General features: G+C 59.0%; 1 protein-coding gene across 2 annotated transcripts in view; it reads left to right on the top strand.

Moving 5' to 3' along the window:
* Positions 1 to 319: 319 nt before the first annotated feature.
* The window catches only part of INTS3 (integrator complex subunit 3), a 34,904-nt gene continuing 13,732 nt past the window's right edge, over positions 320 to 21,491 (top strand). Inside the window, exons 1-12 of one of the 2 annotated variants that reach the window (XM_090054846.1) lie at positions 320 to 555; positions 4,896 to 4,979; positions 5,543 to 5,626; positions 10,025 to 10,138; positions 10,437 to 10,521; positions 11,653 to 11,719; positions 15,620 to 15,764; positions 16,623 to 16,752; positions 19,327 to 19,424; positions 19,606 to 19,797; positions 20,263 to 20,350; positions 20,599 to 20,678. In XM_090054846.1, coding sequence (XP_089910972.1) covers positions 472 to 555; positions 4,896 to 4,979; positions 5,543 to 5,626; positions 10,025 to 10,138; positions 10,437 to 10,521; positions 11,653 to 11,719; positions 15,620 to 15,764; positions 16,623 to 16,752; positions 19,327 to 19,424; positions 19,606 to 19,797; positions 20,263 to 20,350; positions 20,599 to 20,678 — 1,251 coding nt within the window. In that variant the 5' untranslated portion in view covers positions 320 to 471. Of the gene's footprint in view, positions 560 to 4,895; positions 4,980 to 5,542; positions 5,627 to 10,024; positions 10,139 to 10,436; positions 10,522 to 11,652; positions 11,720 to 15,619; positions 15,765 to 16,622; positions 16,753 to 19,326; positions 19,425 to 19,605; positions 19,798 to 20,262; positions 20,351 to 20,598; positions 20,679 to 21,491 lie in introns of both variants that reach the window. The other variant, XM_090054847.1, reaches the window with a different exon arrangement.

Here is a 21,491-nt window from a genome sequence, read left to right as displayed (position 1 = left end):
GTGCGGGGAGGGGTGCAGGATTCCTGCAAGGCAGAGGCACGCGGGCACTACCGCAACTGCGCGCAAGACGACCGGGAGCGCGTGCAAAGCGGAGGCCCACTGGCCAGCGGCGCCGGCCCCGCCCCCCCCGCCATTGGCCGCCCGCTGGCCCCGCCCCCCCGTCGCGGCCAGCCGTTGACAACCGCGCTCCGCCCCCTCCCGCCTCGCCTGTCCGTCAGGGCCAGCCCCGCTTCGCCATTGGCCTGCGCGCGCGGAGGGGGCGGTACTTCCTGCACTGGAACCGCTTCCTTCCCCCCCCCACCTTCTTTCTCCCGCCCCCTGCTCCTGGGCACTTCCGGTCCGTCCGCTGCGCTGGGCGGTGCGAGGCCCCCGCGCCCCCCCGCACACCGCACCCCCCCCGCACCCCCCTCCCGGCCCCGGGGCAGGCGCTGGGGGGGTTCCCGGGCGCGCGGCAGGGCCCCCCCCCCCGCCATGGACATGCCCAAGGGCAAGGGGGGCGCGGGCGGGAAGCTGCTGCAGTCCACCAGCCTCGACGCCAAGGACGAGCTGGAGGAGGTAGGTGCGGCCCTGCCTCAGTTTCCCCGGGTTTGGGGGCAGGAGGGTCGTCTCCCCCCGCCTCAGTTTCCCCATTGGGGGAGCATGGGGTGGGGAGAGGGGCCTCCTGGTGGGCTTCGGGGGCTCGTCTCTATCCCCTGCCTCAGGTTTCCTGCGGAGGGAGGGTCAGCCTGGTGGGTGGGCAGAGCTCAGGGGGGTCGTCTCTGCCCCTGCCTCAGTTTCCCCCATGGAGGAGGCATGTGGGGCTGAGCTAGGGAGAAGGAGCAGGGGTCTAGGGCCGGATCCAGGCATTTGGCTACAGCAGCTCGCCTGAGCCTTGGGGCCCTTCAACACGTGCCCTGTGGCTCCTGATGGCCTCTCTCTGTGCCAAACTGGGAGCCCACTATGCCCGCCCAGGGGCTTTTGCTGAGAACTGCCTGCGCGAAGCTGTGGGCAGGCAAAAGAGCATCACTTTAGGCCCCACATGAGCCACCCCCTTGTACCAGTGCCCACGTGCCCCTCCCACAGGCTGGAGCTGCCCTGACCCAGGGACAGACGTGTTTGGGGGCTCTGAGCTGCAGCAGGGGGTTTGGTGACAGAGGAAAGCAGGAGGCAGGAGAGGAATGACCTGGTCTTGGGGCCAGTCCCCTGGCGCTGGGCACTGTCCTGTGCCACCAGGAACAGGAATCAAGTTCGCCTGGGCACGGGGCTGCCCGAGGTCCTCCCATTGGGCAAGCATCAGACGCAGAAAGAGAACCCCGGAGTCGTGATGCGCTGCTCTCCTCATCAGTCCTCGGGCAGTAACTTCTGGCACATTTGTCCATTTTAAGTCACGGACCGTCATCGACTTCAGTTTGGATCTGTGTTGAGACTATGGTTCAGACTGTGCTTGGCCACCCTCCTCCCGCGTTCCCCAGCCGCTCGGTGCACTCTGCCGGTCTGTTTTCCCATTTGCGTCCGCACTCCTGCGTGTGAGACCCATACAAACAGGAAGCAGGAGATCCAGGGGAAAGGGGACTGCGTGCACGGCCTGTTGAGTGACCAGAGTATCCACTTCTCGGCTTGCAAAGAATTTCTTTCCCAGTCTTCGCTTTTAACCGTACTACTTGCAGCGCGAGTACAGGCAAGGATGAGAGCCGGGCAGCCCGGCTGTGTCCCTTCGGAACGTGTTGTGTCCAGTGTGAGAAACCAAAACTCCCTTGGTGAGCTTGCAGTGTGCAGGCCTCTGGTCGAGAAGATGCACTTGTCTTTGGGCAGGTCGCTTGGAAGCAGAGATCAGGCTGGGAGGAGAATGGCTTCCCTCACGGCTGCCACACAGGGTGGTTCAGCTACTGGTGTTTCAGCTGCAGGTTTTTGTATCTGAATGTCCTTCCCTGCAAAGAGTTGAGCAGGAGGAACTTGCTAACTCCATTCTGGGAGAGAGAGAATGGGGTTGTTTATCACCAGGAAAATAAATGTATGTTCCCATGCATGCGTGCAAGTGCTCACACACCGGTGGGCCCACAGGTGCACGAACATGCATGCGGTTCACATGTGGTCAGGCACACTGGTGCTCACACGCAGGCAGGCCCATGGGTATGTATGCAGTTCACATGTGGGCAGGCCTGCAGATACGGCGCACCAGTGCTTATACACGGGCAGGTCCACAGGCACATGGAGTGTGTGTATGTGTGCGCAGTTTCTTCTGCAGTTAAAAAATGACTGTTCTCATTCCCATCCTGCAGCTGCTCTTCCAGGTACCCTTGGTGCTCCATCATGACAGAGCCACAGCGCATGTGTAGATTAACTGTGGGTTCGGGCCATAAAGTAGAACCGAGGCCACATTCTTGGATTGCCCCCTTAGTGTTAGGTGCATATGCAAGAAATGACTCTCAGGGAGCTAAAACAGCCTCTAGGACTAGTGGTAGATTTTAGCATCCTAAGGAAGGCTGTGGTCAGGTCAGCTGCCCCACAGTGCATGGAATTATTCTTCCTTTCCATGTAAGTGCCTCTGTCAGCCCAAGAGCTCATGGCCTTGTGAATATATAGCAATAACCCCTGTGAGCCCTGGTGAGCAGGCATCTGGGTCGCTTCTGACAGCTCCCCCTGACTGGGAGCTGGCACGGCTCTAGGAGCAGGATGGGGTCTGCTGGTTTGTCCCAGGTATAGTAACTGGCTGCAGGTGGTTGTCAAGTGTCTAATCTCTTCAGCAGCGGTGGAAGAGGGGGAGTTGTTCCATCTGGGGCTTTGGCTCCTGTGGCATTTGTGGCACTTAGATCAGGCTGAGCTTAGCTGCAGAACTTGGGTCATGTCTCCCTGGGAAGGGCAGGGCATCACTTAGCCTGGCTTCTTGTCACAAGTTGTGGACTGTGTAAATGAGCCCGGAATTAACCAGGGGCTCTATAGGGGCTTTTACACTCCAGCTGTGGTTGCAAGGACAAAAACTGGCAGCTACATTTCCCCCATGTGGCACCAGGGTGGAAGCAGTGGGGGTGCAGGCTGGGCTGGGCCTCAGGCTGTGTCATCCCGTGGCTCTGCCACGTTCTGAGTTGGATTTGGTGCCATGAGGGGGTGCGTGAGCCTGCGAGCCCCATAACAGCCGTGTGTGTGTGCTATGGCTGGGCACTGGGTCTGGATTTGCCATGGGAGATGGACCTGGTGCCGGGCTTTGACTGCAGCCTGTCCCCTCCTTGTCACAGTGCTTGCACTCAGCCTTGTTTCTTGTGCTTGTCCCCTATAGAGCCAGAGTTGTTGGGTGTTGTTCTAGGGAGGCGATTAGATTGCAAACATGCAGCTACAGAGAATCCCTCAAGCCCCTCTGGGGTTGAGAGGGGGCTTTGGCCACCTGCCTTCTGGATTTCTCCCAGCTGTGGCCAGGTGGGTTTCATCCTGCCAATTTGGGGCACATGGTCAGGAGCAGTCTGAGGAGCTGCCTGGGCTGGGGCTCTTCTTCAGCACTCGAGAGCCGGTCCCAGATCGCATGTTAATGTGGGGCAGGAGCCTGGCCAAACGGAGCTCTCCCCTTTGTTTACCAGTCTTGGTTCTTGATGCTGCTTGTGATGGCGCAGAGCAGACATTACAAAGAGGGAGCCAGGGGGCATTAAGCTTGGCAGGTATTCAGGCTTGTCATGTTTGCCCTGTAGTGGATACCCTGAGTGGCTGTGTGTGAACCCCTGGGGGCACATGGAGGGAGGCAGGTAGGGGGTGTTAACCAGTATTCCTACGCCAGCCTGCAGGAACTGTTGGGACAAGGGTACCAGCCCCAGCATCACAGCCCCTTTCTTGAGCTTCCACAGTGCTGATGAAGCCGCCAGGTGTTGGCTTGCTTGGCCGCTCTGCTGCTAGCTGAGCTAACTTAACATCCAGAGGATGGGAGCAGCAGATGTCCCAGCAACCTGCCGTGGCTGCACTGGGTCAGTCGCATGAACTGGAAGCTGTCACACGTGCATGGCCTTGCTCGTGATCAGTGCTGCCCACATGCTGGCTCCGTGCAGCTCCTGCAATCCCTTCAGTACTGGAGATGCCAGCACAGATGCAATTGCTCCTGCTGTCTGCTTTCATCATAAGCTTCTCTGAAGCTATGAAGGAATCGGAGCAGAGGGCATCCACTCCTGGGCGTGCAGCTCAGCACCTTGCCAGCACAGTGCCCACATGCACGTGGAAGGCAGGGGCTTTTGCTTGCAACCTGATCACCTGCATGTGCCAGCTCCAGCCTCATGGCATCAGAGTGGGCTGGGGCCAGTTTGTCACCGAGGCAGAATGTACCTGTGTCCCAGCTGGCAGCTCCAGGGAGCACAGGTCACTGCAGCTCCAGCTCTGCTCTCATAACAGGGATCGACTTCCCCGGTTCTGTCTGGCTGTTGTGCAAGGCTTCTTGGATCCAAGGGGTGCTTGAGTGATGCTCTACCCAGAGCATCAGCAGAGGGTTTAAAGCAAACCTGGGAATAAGGAAGCGGCTCTGAGGCAGTTGCTTCTCCAGCCAGGGGGTGGTTCTGGGGCCTGGACACTAGCTTTCATACCACTTTGGCTTTTACTGTATTTCCATCACCACAGCACAGGCCGTATCCCAAGCATAATCAGTACTTCCCTTGGCAGCATCTCCCATCAGCCTTCCCCCAGCAGCAGGGAACAACCAGGATTTTAGATGCTGACCAGATCTGTGCTTGTGGGCCCACCTGCATACATATCCAAGGAGCCTGGCAGTGATGGCTGGGAAGTCACCCTCCCTACTGAGGTCTCAAATTTGGCTCCCGGAACCGCTTGTGGGGACACTGTGGCCCAAATGTGCTGTTTCTGGCCTGGCAGGCTACGTGGCAGGGGAGATGGGTGTCCAGGGCCACACGCCCACTTGTTTATGCATCAATCTGTTTGGTCTGTTTCAGAGACTAGAAAGGTGCGTTGGCATCCTGACTTCGCTGACCAGTGGGCTGTCAGAGAGAGAAGCCAATGATGCCTTGAATGCACACGTAAGTGCTAGGTCTTCAAGGGAAGGGGTAACCTCAGCAAGGAGAAGGGACTCCCTCCTGGAGAAAACAGGCATGTGGGCCATCAACCAGCAGTGGGAGCTGGAGGGGTCTGGGTACTGACCAGAGGTTTCCTTTGGTCTATTAAAACAAACAGACCAAGCCCCCTTGTCTAGTAAACCCCCCTGGAAACCAGTACTCAATTTGGACTGGGCACTGCCTCTTCTGTGTCCTCCGAACTTCTCGTCCCAGAGCCCCATGGGCATGTTTGCTGTCATGGCATTGGCCTGGCTCTCGGGAGGCATTGAAGCATTTTCTGACCAGAGTATTAGAACTGAGGAGGGTCTGTGCAAGATGCCTGGATGGAGCTCCATGGCCTCTACAGGCCAGTGCAGCCTCTGGGCTCTCTTGCTGCTCTGTGTTGGGGGTCCCTGCAGGTGTCTGATCCCTAGTGCTGAGCTTCCCTGTTCTGACCCTGCCAAACCATTGGTGCTGAAGTCATCAGTGAAGATCTCCCTGGGTGCTGCAGGGGTTGCTCATCCATGCTGCTTCCTTCCCCCTCCCAGGTGTGTAAAGGCCCTCCTCAGCACGAGGAGATCTGCCTGGGCCTCTTCACCCTGGTCCTCACTGAGCCCACGCAGGCACAGAAGGTAAGGCCAGTGACCTGCTCATCTGGGGCAACTGTATTTGCTGCCTGTTCCCCTTCCCAGGTGGGCAGCTGCATTTGCTGCCTTCTATTTCCCAAGTGGGCATTCCTCAGACCTCCCCTGGTAGTGAGGGCTGAAGACCTCGGCCTGGTGAGCCTGGCTGCTCATACAGGGGAGACGGCTTTGTCCGGTTGTGGTCAAGTTCCCAGGTACAAAAAAAGGCTTGGCCTTGCCAGTGCGAGTCCTAGCTTGGTGCCCTGCTTGGCCATGACATCTAGGAGCCCAAGGGTTAATTTATTTGCAGGGGCAAGGCCAGTGGATGTTGGTTTCTCAGCTGCAGGAAGGGCTGCTGCGGGGTCGTGTGCTGGCTGGCCAGATGTGATGCTCACAGAAAGAATTACAGAAAACACATTCCATTCACAAGCAAAATATCACGGGGCTTCCCCTCCTCTCTCCCTCCTCTCCTGTCACTCTGGAGGCTGAATTTCATTTTTAAGCATGTCTTTCTCTCTTAATAATGCTGAAAACTGCAATTAAGTTTGTGCTTGGTCTCCTACATGGAAGCAGTATCTGCATCCCCAAAGTTCATTGTTGTTCTCTAATGTCGCAGCTGTGGGGCTGGGGCTGGCTCCAAAGACCGGAGCTTTCAGGGGAAGGAACAGATCAATTTGTTCTCTGGGATGTGGCAGATAGAAGGGGCCTGGGGAGGGAGTTTGCTCTGCCTGCATGTTCTTTTAGATGCAGGTTGCACAACTCATAGGGGCACCAGCTCTGGCCTTCCTTGTGCTGCCATTCCCCTTTGCTGCTGCGGGCTGGCTTCTGAGCTACCTAGGAGTGCCACCACACATCCAGGAATAGGTCCTCTGGCAGGGTGTGCTGCTGTCACTCCTCTCTGGATCGTGACATGGGGGCAGGGCTGTGTGGTTAGCCCCCAAAACAAGCAAGGCATGAAGGGTCTTTGTGGGAGCCTGCACCCCTAGAGAGGCAGCACAGAGCAAAGCGAGCCCTTGGAACAAGGTGGCTCGTGGGCATGACAGAGCCCCCGGCTGCGGGAGGTGTGCTGCAGATCCTGGCACAGTACTGGGCTGGGGCCAGGTTAACTCATTCAGGAAGGGCAGAGGTCTGGTCGAGCAGTGGATTGGGGGAGTGGCTGTGGTCAGAGCCGGCTGGAGGCCATGAACCCGGGCGGCATCTCCTGGAAGGCTCTGGCTGTGCCTGTCCTGCCCAGAAGACCAGCCAGCAGGCTGCCTCGCCCTGCTCACTGATGCAGGTTCCCGCTCAGCCTGGGCCTATTCTGCCTCTCGCAGTTACCCTGAGCTCTCCTGAACTCAAACACCAGGGTTCCTGGTGCCAGTAGCATCCAGATGTAGCCCAGATCTCTTGCAGTGTTGATAGAGGTGACGGAGCCTCCCATCACAGGGGATCCCTTCAGGAGTCTCCTTGGCCCTTTGCTGCCCAGTCATAATGAAAGGTTGCACTCTCCCTTGCAGCCCCCGCTTCCCTGGAGCCTGGGCTGTGTCCCCAGCTGCCCAGCAGCAAGGGACAGAGCAAAGCCAGCCCTCCAGCTCTGCCAGGACTGTCTTCTTGGCAGGTTCCTCTGTTGACTGCGGGGGGGAAGCTGTGTACCTGGAGCTGCCTGGCTGGGCCCTGCTAATGAGGCACGTGGCTGGCTCCCTGCTCTTGTCGGCTGAGCTCTTCAAAGCTTGCTGTGTTTCTTGGGAGTAATTGGCCCTGCCGCTTTGACGGGCTGCTTTGATCGCCCTTGGTTACTGCCTTTCCTCCCCACCACTTGTTCCCTCATGGCAGCAGGAGACTCAGCAGGGCTGCTCTTCTTGTGGCTCTGCTGGTGCCTTGCAGCTGGGCCTGGGGCAAGCTGCTCCCTTCTTGTGCTCCCCCTTTTCCTGCCTGACCAAGGGGTAGCAATGCTCACAGGGCTGTTTGTGAATGACCCTAACCTGGCTGGGTTGCAGGGCTGAGAGGTTCCCATTGCAGGTGCAATGTACCTGTCTGCAGCAGGGACTGGGGTGGGTGGTGTGAGGCCTGGTTTGAGTTGGGCACTTGCTAAAGGGTAATGGGGGTCCCCAAGGGCTGCAGTGTTCTGTCCTCAGTGTCATGCAACTTGGGGTCTTGGGGTCACCTCTTCCTCCCTCTTTGTAAAGGCACCAACTTGCCATTGGGCAGTCATGCTCACAGCTCTGCCCTGCGTCTCCCCACAGTGAACCGAGCCGTCTTCTGTGCTGCATCTACGGCGGGCTGACCACAGACCCCTTGCCCCAGGGGCTGCTCCCCACAGCCAGGCCAGAAGCCCCCACTGCTGGGGCTCAAACTGCTACTGGCACCCGTGCAAGGAAGGAAACTGCCCGAGCATAGCCACCTCCTTGCTGGGGATCAGCTGAGAGATGTGCTCCCCTCCGCCCCCTTGTTGCCTTGACCCCGGAACCAGGAGAGATTAGCTGAGCTACACGCGCCTAGCTGGGAGCAGGGAGGCTGACGTGCAGATATTGCGGCAGTGGAAAGGGCATGCACTGTCTCCCCCACCCTCTCACTTTAATCAGCGCCCTGCTCTGGGGCCAAGGGAGTACCAGCTGCCCCGGAAATGCACCCCCCCCCCTTCACATGCCCGCTCCACCGCCCAGCTCCACCGCAGGGAGGGCATGCTCCCTCCCGCACCAGCTGATTTATCTTGTTAAACGGCCCATCCATCAGCCTGATCCTTCCTGTTAATTAAATGGCCTGTGTGAGGGGCAGCCTGGACCTGCCAGGAGCAGGGAGGAGATGATGGATTGCTTGTATCCTCCAGAGTCATCAACAAAGTCAAGTCCCTTCCCTCCCCCTTTGTGCTGGGGCCAGGAGTTTTTACCCTGAGGCTCCCATCCAGTGGCCAAGGACAGGTAGAGGGGAGGTGGGATTACTGTGAATGACGATGCCCACTCATGGTGTCCCGTGACCCCAAAGCCAGCTCTGAGATGCTGAAGCACTTGTTCCTGCCCCCAAATCGCACAGCTCTTGGAGGGAGGAGGGGAAATGACAACTGGTCTCGTTTTGGAACTTTCCCAGTATCCTTCCCGATCTTTTAGCACCATGGGGAAGGGCACCAGTCCAACTGGTCCGCCTCTATGAGGACTGCTGGTCACCTGGGTCACAAGCAGCCTCTGCCCAGCCTGCCATGCTCGGGCCTGGCCAGGCCTGTGTCTTGTGCCACTAGTCTGCCCCCAGGCTTTGGCCCTGCTGTTGCCAGAGAACAGGAAGGCTCCGGGCTGTAGCCATTCTGTAGGGGTCAGAGGGCAGCTGCCAGTCCCCTGTGGGGTTCTCCTCAAGCAGCTCTCAAAACCGCCGGGAGAGCTCTGAACTGTCCCTGGGTTAGACCACAAGTCCCCACAGCCTCTTGGCTCTTGTTAGCATTTCAGACAGCAGTGAAAGGCCAGACAGAGCCTCCACCTACCAGGCACTGTTTGCATCAGGTGTCTGAACCGTAGGGAGCTACATCAAAGGGACAGTTCAGGGCCTCATTAGCTCTCTGGAGGAGGGTGGGGATGGAGCCCTGCTCTCCGGAAGAGCCTGGCATTTAGCAGCACAAATTAACACCTGTGCCGAAGGATCTGGCAAATGACTTCTGGGCTCCCCTCTGCCTCCTGCCAGGCCAGCCAGGGCACAGAGAGCTTCTCAGGGCTCTGGCTGGAGTGCAGCTGGCTGCTGGCAAGGGTCCTTGTTGTCCCCTCTCCACTGCACAGAGCTCTCCTGGGGTGAGCCGCAGTCTGAGCTGGACATAGGGCTCTAGGCATCACCAGGGCTGGGTGGGCTGGAAGTGGAATGAGGTGGATCGTTGCAGCTGCCTCCAGGAGCGGAGCAGTGGTGGGGGGTGGGAGCCCAGCCCCTATGCTGCTGCCTTTAGGGAAAGGAGTGGGGGCTCATGGGCCCAGCCTGCCTCTCCTTCGGTGCATCCACGTGCAGTGTGTAGCGAGGGATGTGATCCTGCTGTCACACAGCAGCTCCAAGCTACATGCTCAGTACAACAATCCCCAGTTGTTCTCAGTGCACAGCAGGAGCCCCTGGGGCTGGGGAAGTAGCTGCTTGTTAGCATAGACCTTGTGCACTGCCCCTCCTTACCCTCCTCCCATGGAGCAGTGCAGGACTGTAGGGGTCAGGCCCAGCACCCCATTTCTGCTCTGGGCTGTCCAGGGGATGTAGAAGCCCATCCAGCTGCCCCGGCTGCAACCTTCCTAGACCCAGAGGCCTTTTGCCTCCAAGGCAGCTGGTCCAGCGCTTCCATCCATGGCTGAAGTGCAGCCCCTAAAAGGGACTGTGGCTGGGCCAGGTCTGAGCACAGCAGCATGCTTCCTGTTGGGCCCTGGCTCCCCAGAAGAGCTCTGCCTTGACTGGTTGTGTGACCCTGTGCCACAGTGCTACCGGGACCTGGCTCTGGTGAGCAGAGATGGCATGAACATTGTCCTGAACAAGATCAACCAGATCCTCATGGAAAAATACTTAAAGCTGCAGGACACCTGCCGGATGCAGGTGAGCAAACAGGACTTAGCCTGACGGTGGAGCCCTGCCAAGAGCTGGAGCGGACTGCATCCGGGGGACTGGGGTTTGCAAACAAGGCTGGAACCTAGGCTGGGAGTGGGGTTTGCAGGGGCAGCATCAGTAGGACTTGCTCAGCATCCATCCTGGGTAGTGTGCCCCATCTGTGATGGGAGCAGCACTTCTCACCCACAAAAGGAGTCTCTGGGGTTGTGGGCGTCTCAGGCAGGGCCAGGGTCTGTGTTGTGCCTCATCTGTTGTCTCGCATGCACTCTGCCCCTCTCCCCTCCAGCTGGTGTGGCTACTGCGGGAGCTGGTGAAGGGCGGTGTGCTCGGCGCCGATGGTGTCTGCATGACCTTCATGAAGCAGATCGCAGGTGAGTGCTGCCCCTTTGGGCCTTGGCCCCTTTGCTCTGTGCACATCCCGGGGCCCCTCTGGCTGCAGCAGCACAGAGCTCAGAGCCATCCTTGAGGCTCAGTCCAGCCCCACCTTGCCTCTGTCCCTGACGTCCATGGAAGAGAAATCTGCCTCGCATCATCAAACCTGACATTTCATTTTATTGCCATGTGGTGACAGAGGCCGGCCGGCTGCGAATGGGAGCTGGCACCTCTGTTTCCAGGGGGTAGCTGGGCGTGAGGCATGGGAATGAGGCTGTCTGCCCCCTCCCCAGTCTGCATGGGGTCAGCTCACAATAGTGTGAAAGCCCTTGGCAGGTGCATGACTGCTTTTCCCTGGCTGCAGCTCCCTGGGCTGGACCGCTGCTGCAGCCTTGCTCAGCTCTGTTTTATGAGGCCTGATCACAACACCTATTGCAGTGGCTCGTTTGCCTCTCCTAGTCAGGCTTCAGATCCCCCTCAGGTTCCCCGTGCTCCTAGTAGAGATGTCCTGCTTCAAGCAACTACAGACCTGTTATGGAGCCCAGCTAAGGCTCTCAGCACCTGCAGGGCGCCTTTATTGAGGCTGTCCTAGTGATTTGGAGTGAAGTCTTGCAGATCCAAGTCAGTGCTCCCAATCTGACGGGTATTGGTAGGCCAGGGGCACATGACGCATTGGAAATGCAACCAAGGCCATGGTGCCAAGCTGCTCCCAGACCCAGGGACTTTCCTGGCCCAGTCCCTTTCTAGAGCTCTGGGTCTTTGGCTGCCTTCACCCTAGATATGAAGCCTTGTCCCCCTCTAGCTCATTCCCTTTTGCCAGGGGTGTCGGCATTGTGACACCTGCGCTGTGACCAGAAACCCTCTTGATTTCCTTTCATGCACCAGGAAGCGACAGCATCTGTTGTACTTGTCTGGGAACATGCTCAACACATGCTTGGGAGCAACCAGGCATCTGTGGCAGGTGGCATGGGACCAGGCAGGGAGCACAGGACGTTGATTACAGCCTCTGCCTTGCCAGGGTCTGACGGTCCAGCTAGGCAATGGCTGAGATAATGCCAGCCACAGAGAACAGTGCATTGATTAATCTAACTTTCCTCTCCTGTCTTCCGTGTCCATTGCCGTGGTCTCAGGCGGGGATGTGACAGCAAAGAATATCTGGCTGGCAGACAACGTCCTTGACATCCTGACGGAACAGAGGTACGGGCGCAGCGACAGCCAGCTGGGGTGGGCAAGGCTGGGGAGCAGCCAGGTCTGTGTCCCTTGGCGAGGCTGGGGAAGCTGTCCCTTCCTGGGGACAAAGCAGGGTAGATCTGGGGTCTCCACACTTTGGCAGGGTGGGCAGAGGTGCGCTGATGGGTTCCCTGCATGCTGTGAGGGTTTGTTACTACCATCTTGGGTGTCCCATTGAGACCCAGCCAGAACCCTGCAGGGCTTGCCTTGTGAGACCCAGGAGCAGCACTTCTGCCAAGGCTGCTGACCCAGCCAGCTGGGACTGTCCCATGCAGCTACCCCTGGCCACAGCGCTCCAGGCCAGTCGTGCAAGCCTTGATATGGCTGCTTCCTCTGCAGGTAACTGCTTGCCCTGAAACCATGAGGCTGGGTCATCTCCAGCCACCCACAGGACACTGGGGACCCTCCCCCCTGGCAGGGGAGATTGCTTTCCCTGCCCAAGCTGCAGGCTGTCAGCATCCTGTGTGGGGCTGGCCTCAGCAGGGCTGCAGCTCTCCTGTGTCATGGCAGGTGACCTGAGAGCATTGTCCATGTTGTGCTTTGCTAGTAACGCAGCAGCTAGTCAGCTGTGAGCAGGCTGCGTGGCGTCGGCTAGGCAGTGGCATTGTGTGCATGATGGCAGCCGTCCCACGGTGGCGCTGGTCGCGGTGGTTAGCAGTAGTTAACAATGACGCCCCATTAATAGCCCTGCTAGGGAACAGCAGAGCCATGTGGTCTCAGCAGCGCCATCTAGTGCACATACCAGGAATGCCACAGAGCTCCCTGCTAGGCGTTCACTTTGCCGCCAGCTACCCCCCAGCACCATTCCTGTTACCCCTGGCTGCTCCCTGCCCCGAGCCCAGCCTGGGCACTCCCCACCCGAGCCCTAGCAGCACCCAGAGTAGCTCCCCTAGATTCTGCTGCTGAAGCAGAGGCTCATCTTGCCAAAACCCCTTACAGTTTTATCCTGCAAACAAATAACCAGGGAGCACTCGGCTGCAGAAAACAGCATCTCCCTTCCTCACAGTCCAAGTCTACGCTGGCCCAGCACCACAAGGGCCCACCCAGTGCACTAAATCACAGCTCCAGCAGCAGGGCTTTGGCAGGGAAACATGCAAGGGGGAGGCTCGGCCCACGGCAGAATGCCGGTGCCAGGCTGCAGTGGGTTGGGAGGTGTTTGGGCATGGGGTGAGCCAGGCTGGGCCAGGGGGAGGGAACCTGCAGAGCCCAGTGCCCTCAGATGGCAGGGACAGTGAGGTTTTCCTGGAGCAGCAGGCGTGAGGCCCAGTGTTGCAGGGGTGTGTCAGTGTGTTGGCTTAATTAAAACCAGTAGAGCAAAGCTGAGTGCCGCAGCCTCCGCAAACTGCGGGGAACAGCTGCCGAGGGCTGAGCCAGCGTACAACTGCCCCATGAGGCCTCTGTTTGCTTGGCCTGTTGCATGGACCCATCCCCTGGTCCCGGGCTGTTCCCTGTGGCCCCGTTTGACAGCACTGTCATTGCTCCAGCTGACCTGCCCACCCCCGGGCTCCACTCCTTCGTCATTCCCACGTCCAGCCCCCATGTGTCCCAGCAGCTAATTAAGCTCCGCGCTTGCACACATGAGGTGTGGTACCGAGTGCCTGGGAAAGCAAATACTTGTCACAGCATCCCAGCGCCCTCGTGATTTAGGACAGGTGACTCACTCACCACCGGACGTTATCTCCCCATGGGGCGTGGCTGCCTTATAGTTTCATAGTAGCTAGAGTCGGAAGGGACCTAGGAAGATCATCTAGTCCGACCCCCTGCCTTGGCAGGAAAGAGCATCGGGGTCAGATGACCCCGGCAAGGTGCTCATCTAACTTCCTTTTAAAAATCCCTAGGCTAGGAGCCTGCACCACTTCCCCTGGAAGCCGGTTCCAGGCCCTAGCCACCCTGACTGTGAAGTAGCGCCTCCTAATATCTAATCTAAACCTACCCTCCGCCAGCTTGTGACCATTATTCCTGGTCTCTCCTGGCAGCACACGGGGGAACAGGGACTCCCCCAATACCTGCTGATCCCCCCTGACCAGTTTGTAGCAGGCCACAAGGTCCCCCCTTAACCTTCTCTTGCGGAGGCTGAACAGGTTCAGGTCCCGTAGCCTCTCCTCATAAGGCTTGCCCTGCTGACCCCTGATCATACGAGTGGCCCTCCTCTGGACTCTTTCCATATCGTCCACGTCCCTCTTGAAGTGTGGCGCCCAGAACTGGACGCAGTACTCCAGCTGCGGCCTGACCAGTGCCGCATAGAGGGGGAGGATCACCTCCCTGGACTTGCTCGAGATGCATCTGTGGATGCATGACAGGGTACGGCTGGCCTGGCCCAGCCAGGATCATCCGTTGTGCCAAAGGCGTCGAGCCGTTCCTTCCCGTTACCACTACATGGCTGTGTTGGGAGAGGGTTTTGGGCCAGCAGGGCTTTGATAATGGAGTTGGTTCACCGTGTTTGGAGCAGCCGGTGCAGGGCAGCAGCAGGGAAGTGGCCCAGTGAATTCCAGAGATCTAGATCTTGGAGGAGCTGCTGTTTGAGAGGGTGGGGAAGGCTTGGGATTTAGCACCTGGGAGGGGCCCAGGTATGTGCGAGGAGGGGATTTAGTTAACTCAGCTGGTGAAGCAGGAAGTAAAGCCTGGCCAACTACCAGCCTGGCTCATGGCCTGTTTCTATGCCCTTCCACCAGAAATGGATGGATGTGGATTTGTGAGGTCATGGACTCGGAGCACCTTGGCTGCTCCCTACTGCAAGCCCAGACCCTGCTGGGGAGGAACAGACCCCTGAGGCAGGCTGCACCCATAACCCATCACCTTCCCTGCCCCCAGGCTGGGCTGGGCAGGGGTGCTGGGCTGGGCAGCTGCCATGGCTCTGCTCCCAGTGTGCTGGTTGCAGATAAGGGTGCGAGTATGGCTGCCCCACTGCCACCTCCAGCACTGTTGCTCATCCCAGAGCTGTGGCAGCACCGAGCCGAGCCCACTGGAGCATCAGTTCAAGTGCTGGCAGTGCTTGTTACCATGCAACTTGCTGCTAATCAGTTCTAACAGGCCCTGTTGTGCCTGGGAGTGAAGGCCCCTCTCTGCTGAGAGGTGGGGTTCAGCCTGATACCTGGCCAGAGCTTCTGGCTCAGCTCGCCCTGCTCCAGCCGTCACTGTGCCTGGTGCTTTCTGGCTCGTGATGCACTTGGAGTTGTGGGATCCCATAGGTGATGGCATCGGGGCTGCCCAGCAGCAGCTGCTCCTTGTTTCGGGGCACACAGCCTCCCCAAATGGGTCCCTCCCCCCCACGGGCTGATCACAGAGCAGCCCCCTGCATCGACACATCTCACACCCGACACATCTTGCCTCCCTGCCCTACATGTCTTGGAAGCCAGGCACAAGGAGCCAGACAACAGCTGGTGATGGAAGGGGTGGACAGGGCCTGTCAGGTGCCTACAGGAAGCCAGTTGTCCACAGAGGTGTTGGCTTTGACCCCCTGGTACAGCGCAGCACCACGATGCTGTGCAGAGCCTGGCGACACAGGGAGCCAGCACCAGTACCCCTGACCGTGGTGATACTTGGCCAAGACGCATGGCACTTGCCTCCTCTCAGAGCAGGGCTGACTCTGCCATGAGCCTTTTTCAGGTTCGGATGGAGGAGAAGCTGGGGTCACGAGGCCTCCAGCCTGGTGGGAGTGGGCTTGAGGCTGGAAGCAATGACTGACTCCAGCAGTCCCATGTTTGGGGGCAGCTGGCAGGACATGTAGGGCAGGGCTGGGAGTCGGCACCTCCGTGGTCCTGTTCCTGCTGTTGCCCCTCAGGGGTGAGTACCGCGTGCATAGATGGCCAAAGGGCCTGGGCTGCTGCTGCAGTAGCAGCTGATGGCAGTGTCCCCTCTTCCCCACAGAGAGTGGGTGCTCAAGAGTAGTATCCTGATCGCCATGGCAGTGTACACTTACCTGCGGCTCATCGTGGACCATCATGGCACCCCACAGCTCCTGGCCCTGCGCCAGAAGGAGGTGGACTTCTGCATCACCCTGCTCCGGGAACGGGTGAGGAACATGGGACAGGGACAGGGCTGGGGATGGCTCCATTTCCGACATGACTCTCGTTGGCATATGTTCCTCCCACTGTGGCGTGGAGTACGGATCCCAGGGAGTGAGATGGCCAGGCTCTCCAAGCCAGTGGTGCATGGGTGAGGGGGGCAGGGAAAGCCAGGTGGCTGCTGGACTGCGTGCCCCCACCGGCTTCTTTAGGGTATGTTCCCCACATCCAAGCTGTGGACTGAGGGACTGGAAATTCCCCCGCTCCTTGCTGCCTGTCTTACCCCATCCCAGGGCCCAGATGGTCCCAATCAGCTGGTATCTGCCCTTGCAAGAAATTGCAGAAAGAGTGTGGGGCCAGGGGGCATCTCCTGCCACCCCCCATCCCTGCCCCATGGAGAGGTCACTGCCTTCTTGGGACCCCAGCACGTTCCTGCAGTGCCACTGGCTTGTCTTGGTTGCACGGGCACTAGCCACTCTCCGCAGCAGGGAGGGGGTCAGCCCTTGAGCAGCGCCCCAGCTCAGTGCCACTTCCCCTCCCCTCCTGAAAGAGCAGATGTCAAGTACAGAGCTTCGGAGATAAAACGGCAGCTCCATGCCTAGTTGTTTGCTCTGTAGTGGAGGCCGTTTTAAAATAGCCGCTGACCTTCCTCCCCCATCCCCCTGACAGCAGCTCCCCCCTCTGCCACCGCCACCTTCAAACAGAGTGGCTACGCCTGGGGCAGGGGCCGCCAGGCAAGGACTGAATCATCCAGGGCTGCCGCCGCACTTGGGAACGGGATGTTCTCCCCCCTCCACCCGCATCCCCTGTTCCTCCCCCCCAACCCTGTAGCAGGTGAACAGTGCGCTCGCTTCTCTTCCCCCAAGTTCATGGACTGCTTCATGATTGGGCGGGACCTGGTGAGGCTCTTGCAGAACGTTGCTAGGATACCGGAGTTCGAGCAGCTCTGGAAGGACATCATCCACAACCCGCAGGCCCTGAGTGCCCAGTTCACAGGTAGGTGAGGCGAGGCCTGGCCTGGGAGTCCCATTCCCTGCCCCCCCTGCCCTGCTCAGGGACCAGGACAGGGGGCTTTCTTGCAGGGCTAGCTCCAGACATGACCTACAGACCAAAGCCCACCTCTAGGGCTTGCCCTGGGGCCAGGGTCTGCACGCAGCCCCCCCCCCCCCCACCCCACCCTGCCCTGCAGAGGAGCCAGATGGCAGCACCATGAGGTTGGGAACAAGAGCTTGTTCCCCTGGCTCAGGCTGGGGGCTCTGAACGCAGAGGGTCTCAAATGTGTGTCAGGCCACGGCACGAAGCTGGGTGGGAGGTACAGCACCTGGGATGTCCTGAAGGAGACTTGTTTCCTTGTCCGCATGTCTCAACAAGCCGGTCACAGGTCTAGCTGCTGGTAGGGCTGAGCCTTGGCCTTGGCCATGCAGAGGGGAGCCCTCTGCCCAGGCTGAGACCTCGCAAGGCTCCTGAAGGAGGCTGGGGCTGCACGGCCTCTCATGTCATGAGGGCCCCATACTCCGCTCCTCAGCAGAGCACTGCTTTCGGCACCAGCCGGCCCACATCTCCATGTAGGACCCAGGCTTAAGACTCCCTTTGTTGTAATGGCTTGAGCTGAAAGCTAATATTGGAGCGAGGCCCTGGTGCTGGGCAGGCCAGAGCCCTCCAGCTGCTCTGACAGAGCTCCCTTAAGCAGAACACATCGGGGCCAGGGACTTCTGTCGAAACCTCCCTGTGCAGATTCCCCACTCCCTGGAACCGCACAGTGGGAACACGCTGTGCCCAAGTCCTGCACAGGCTGGCAAGGAACAGCCCTGGCAGAGAGCCCTGCATGTGATCCCCTGGGATTTTAAATCTGTATCAATTATTCACTGCTTCGGAGGCCAGCACCTCATTATCCATGTGCTAACAAGCTTTCCAGAGCAGAGCTTAAAAGTGCTGCCCCAACATCTCTTGGGCTCTGAGTTAATGCTTCCTCGAGCCCTTTGTTTGCACTGGGGCAGGCTCAGATATTGGTCTCATAATGAAGAATTAACCTGCGTGGCCCATGGACAGCCCCTCCCCTGATGTCCGCAGCCCCTGCAAAAGCTGGTAGCTGCTCAGCTGCTTTCCCGTGGGGGAGGGTGGGCCGCGGAGGAGCAGGGGCCCTTGTGCTCTGGGGCTTCCAGCCCTGCCTAGCCCATCAGGAGTGGTGTAACTTCCTGTGCTGTCCCCATGCATGGGGGAACCAGGCCTGAGGTTTTCTTTCTCCCCAGGTTCACCTGGGGACGCTAGAGGAGAGGGACAGGCTACAACTAGATCTGGATAGGTTACAGGGGTGGGCAGATGAGAACAGGATGAGTTTCAATACTGACGAGTGCAAGATACTGCACCTGGGGAGGAAGAACCAGCAACATACCTACAGGCTGGGGAACTTCCTTCTCGTCAGCGCAGGGGACTCCAAGATCCTTTTCTGCATTATTGATTCTAAGATGAACATGGGCTGCCAATGTGATGAGGCAGTCAGGAAGGCTAATTGCACCTTGTCTTGCATCCATAGATGCATCACATGCAGGTCCAAGGAGGTGATCCTCCCCTTCTATGTGACATTGGTCAGGCCACAGGTGGAGTACTGTGTCCAGTTATGGGGGCCACACTTCAGGAGGGATGTGGACAGCATCAGAAGAGTCCAGAGGAGGGCCACTCACATGATCGGGGGCAGCAGGGCAGACCCTATGAAGAGAGGCTACGGGACCTGAACCTGTTCAGCCTCCACAAGAGAAAGCTGAGAGGGGATCTGGTGGCCATCTGTAAACTGGCCAAGGGGGACCAGCAGACCATGGGAGAGTCCCTGTTCCCCCAAGCACTACCAGGAGTAACAAGGAATAACGGCCATAAGTTGATGAAGAGTAGATTCAGGCTAGATTTCAGGAGGTGCTACTTCACAGTCAGGGCGTCTAGGATCTGGAACCAACTTCCAAGGGAAGTGGTGCTCTCTCCTACCCTGGGGGTCTTCAAAAGAAGGCTAGGTAGACACCTACCCAGGGTCATTTGACCCCAGCATCCTTTCCTGCCCACGGCAGGGGGTCGGACTTGATGATCTGCTCAGGTCCCTTCTGACCCTACCAACTATGAAATGTAGACACACCGTGCTGTGCCCAGAGGATCCAAGCAGCCAGAGCCTGGTGAGACAGGGTCTCCTGTTTGCCCTGGGGGAAGCATTTCACTTGGCTCGGTCGGTCGGTTGGTCTCTGCCCTTTGACCTGCCTGGGCTCTCTGTTGAAGCCCAGAAGCCTTTGGGCCTGGGTTTTTAACTGCGCTGCTTAGTGTAAGTCCAGACTGTGACAGTTTTAACCTTGGCTTCCACTAGCTGCAAAGCTACAACTGAGCAGCAAGATATGGCATGAGGGTCACTTTAACCATGATCCATTCTTGGGAAAGACAAATGACTGAGCAGTATGGTGCATGCCGCTGCCCATGGGCAGGTGAAGCACTGCCCTGGGGCTCCCTGGCAAAGGGTGGCTTCTCCCCCCCAGTGACAGTCCCCTCCACACTGTGAGGCCAGCCAAGCACAGACCTCAGTTCTCCCTTCCCCAGGTGTCCTGCAGCTCCTGCAGTCGAGGACGTCTCGCAAGTTCCTGGCCTGTCGGCTCACCCCCGACATGGAGACCAAGTTGCTCTTCATGACCTCCCGGGTAAGGAGGACCCCCATCTGCAGGGAGATGGGACCCAGGCCCCCAGGGAGAGCGGCCCTGTGTGATCTTCCTGGCTGCAGCACAGCTGGAGAGGAGCAGGCCCAGCAAAGCTGGGTACTGGGGCTCCCAGTGAGACATGCATGTCCCAGTGACACAGTAGCACTTCCCTCCCTCCCTGCAGGTGCGGTTTGGGCAGCAGAAGCGGTACCAAGACTGGTTCCAGCGGCAGTACCTGTCCACCCCAGACAGCCAGTCGCTGCGGTGCGACCTTATCCGCTACATCTGTGGCGTAGTCCACCCGTCCAACGAGGTGCTCAGCTCTGACATTCTGCCACGCTGGGCCATCATCGGCTGGCTGCTCACCACCTGCACGGTGAGTGGGGCGAGGCCATGGGAGCTGCGGCTCTTTAACTCCAATTCTTCCTGCTGCAAACAGCCCATCTTTGTCAGCTGGCACTTGTGGGTCATGCCTGCTGGGAGGCGGTGTAGCATCTGCCTGGTGCTGCCTCTCCTTCCAGCCCCCTTGCAGTACCCTGGCCCTCTCACCTTCCTGGAGTGGCCTGCCCTGCACAAGTGAAGGCAGACCTGTCCCCTGGGTTGACAGGCCAAAGGCAGGGATGGGTGGGGGGGCAGACTGTCCTGTCATCCAGTCAGGCACCTCTCTGCTGGTGATAATAACCCAGAGGACAGGCACCTGGGAGCTGGTAATGAAACCCAAGAGTTCCCACTCCCAGGCCCATCCCTTTTGAAACCAGGCCATGGCCGAGTGCAGAAGTGGGGGTGGGGGAGACGTGCAGCCAGGGCCAGGGCACTCACATGGCTTCTCACCCTCTCCTAGTCCAACGTTGCAGCTTCCAATGCCAAACTCGCCCTGTTCTATGACTGGCTCTTCTTCAGCCCTGAGAAGGACAGCATCATGAACATCGGTATGGGGCGGGCACAGAGTGGGACCATCCCCAGCTCAGTCGTTAGCATGGGGGTTGGAGGTGGTGGCTGAGTGGCGGTTTGGCCATGTGGAGCCTGTCATGGGGTGGGGGAGAATGGGATTGGGCAGCAGCTCTCCCTGGGGCAGGAGGCCAGGATGCACTGGGGTGGAAAGGGAGTTTCTCCTGGGCCTGGCCTTGCCCTTCCAGGGCCGTGTGTGTGATGGGGCCACCTGCTCTCTGCCTTCTAGAGCCTGCCATCCTGGTGATGCACCACTCCATGAAACCCCACCCTGCCATCACGGCCACACTGCTGGACTTCTTGTGCCGGGTAAGTAGCAGCATCACCCCCATTGCTAGGTCTGGGAGGAGCTGTGATAGGCTCCAAGCCCTTCGGGTAGGAAAGTGCCCTGCAGCTCAGCCCTAGAACCCTGCCCTGCCCCCCAACATGCCCCCACCTTCTGCCTGAATTGTCAGGGCTTATACCCCCTGTCCAAACTCTCAAACCCCATCAGACCCAAAGCTGCTCCCTCACTGAACCGGGACAGTCAGGAGGCTGCCAGCCTTGGGCCTGAAGTGCCTGTTATTTGTGGATGCAGCTCCAGGGAGCACGTGTGCACCAGATTTCCCAGCTCCAAAAATAAGCCCTGTGTTACGAATGCCAGTAGGGGAAAGGGGCTGGGGCCTCCACATGGCTCCTTCAATGTGACATGCAACATCTGGCCTTGATGTGTCCCTCCCAGGCGAGCAGCATGTCATTGCAACATCCTCTGCTTGGGGCCGGATTCTGCCTCCGAACAGGGGGATCCCTTCCTGAACTGGGGGGCCCACCACGATAGGGGAAAGGGTGTGGCACCCCTGGCCATGGGAACACGTAGTTGTGGCACATGCAGTTCTGGTAGCGCAGTTCCGGGGAGGGCTGGGGTGCTCTGGAAGGGTGGGGGCTCTGCAGGGGTAAGCGGGGTTGCATCACTCCTTTGCAGAGCACGCAGCGCGCCCAGTTTCTCCCCCGGGTGCTGATTCCAGGAACAGCTCATTGGAACGGCTCCTGGCTCCTCCTGATCAGAGAACTAGGCCCAAGGTTCTGGCTTGGCCCCGGAGCCCAGGGAGCCATCCTGGCCCCTTGCAGCCCAGCACAAGGAGG

The sequence above is a fragment of the Crocodylus siamensis genome, chromosome 6, assembly GCF_052110815.1.
Source record: "Crocodylus siamensis isolate JL-2025a chromosome 6, ASM5211081v1, whole genome shotgun sequence".
Taxonomy (NCBI): domain Eukaryota; kingdom Metazoa; phylum Chordata; order Crocodylia; family Crocodylidae; genus Crocodylus; species Crocodylus siamensis.
The sequence above is the reverse complement of the archived record's forward strand: the minus strand, read 5'-3'. Positions and strand labels throughout refer to the sequence as shown.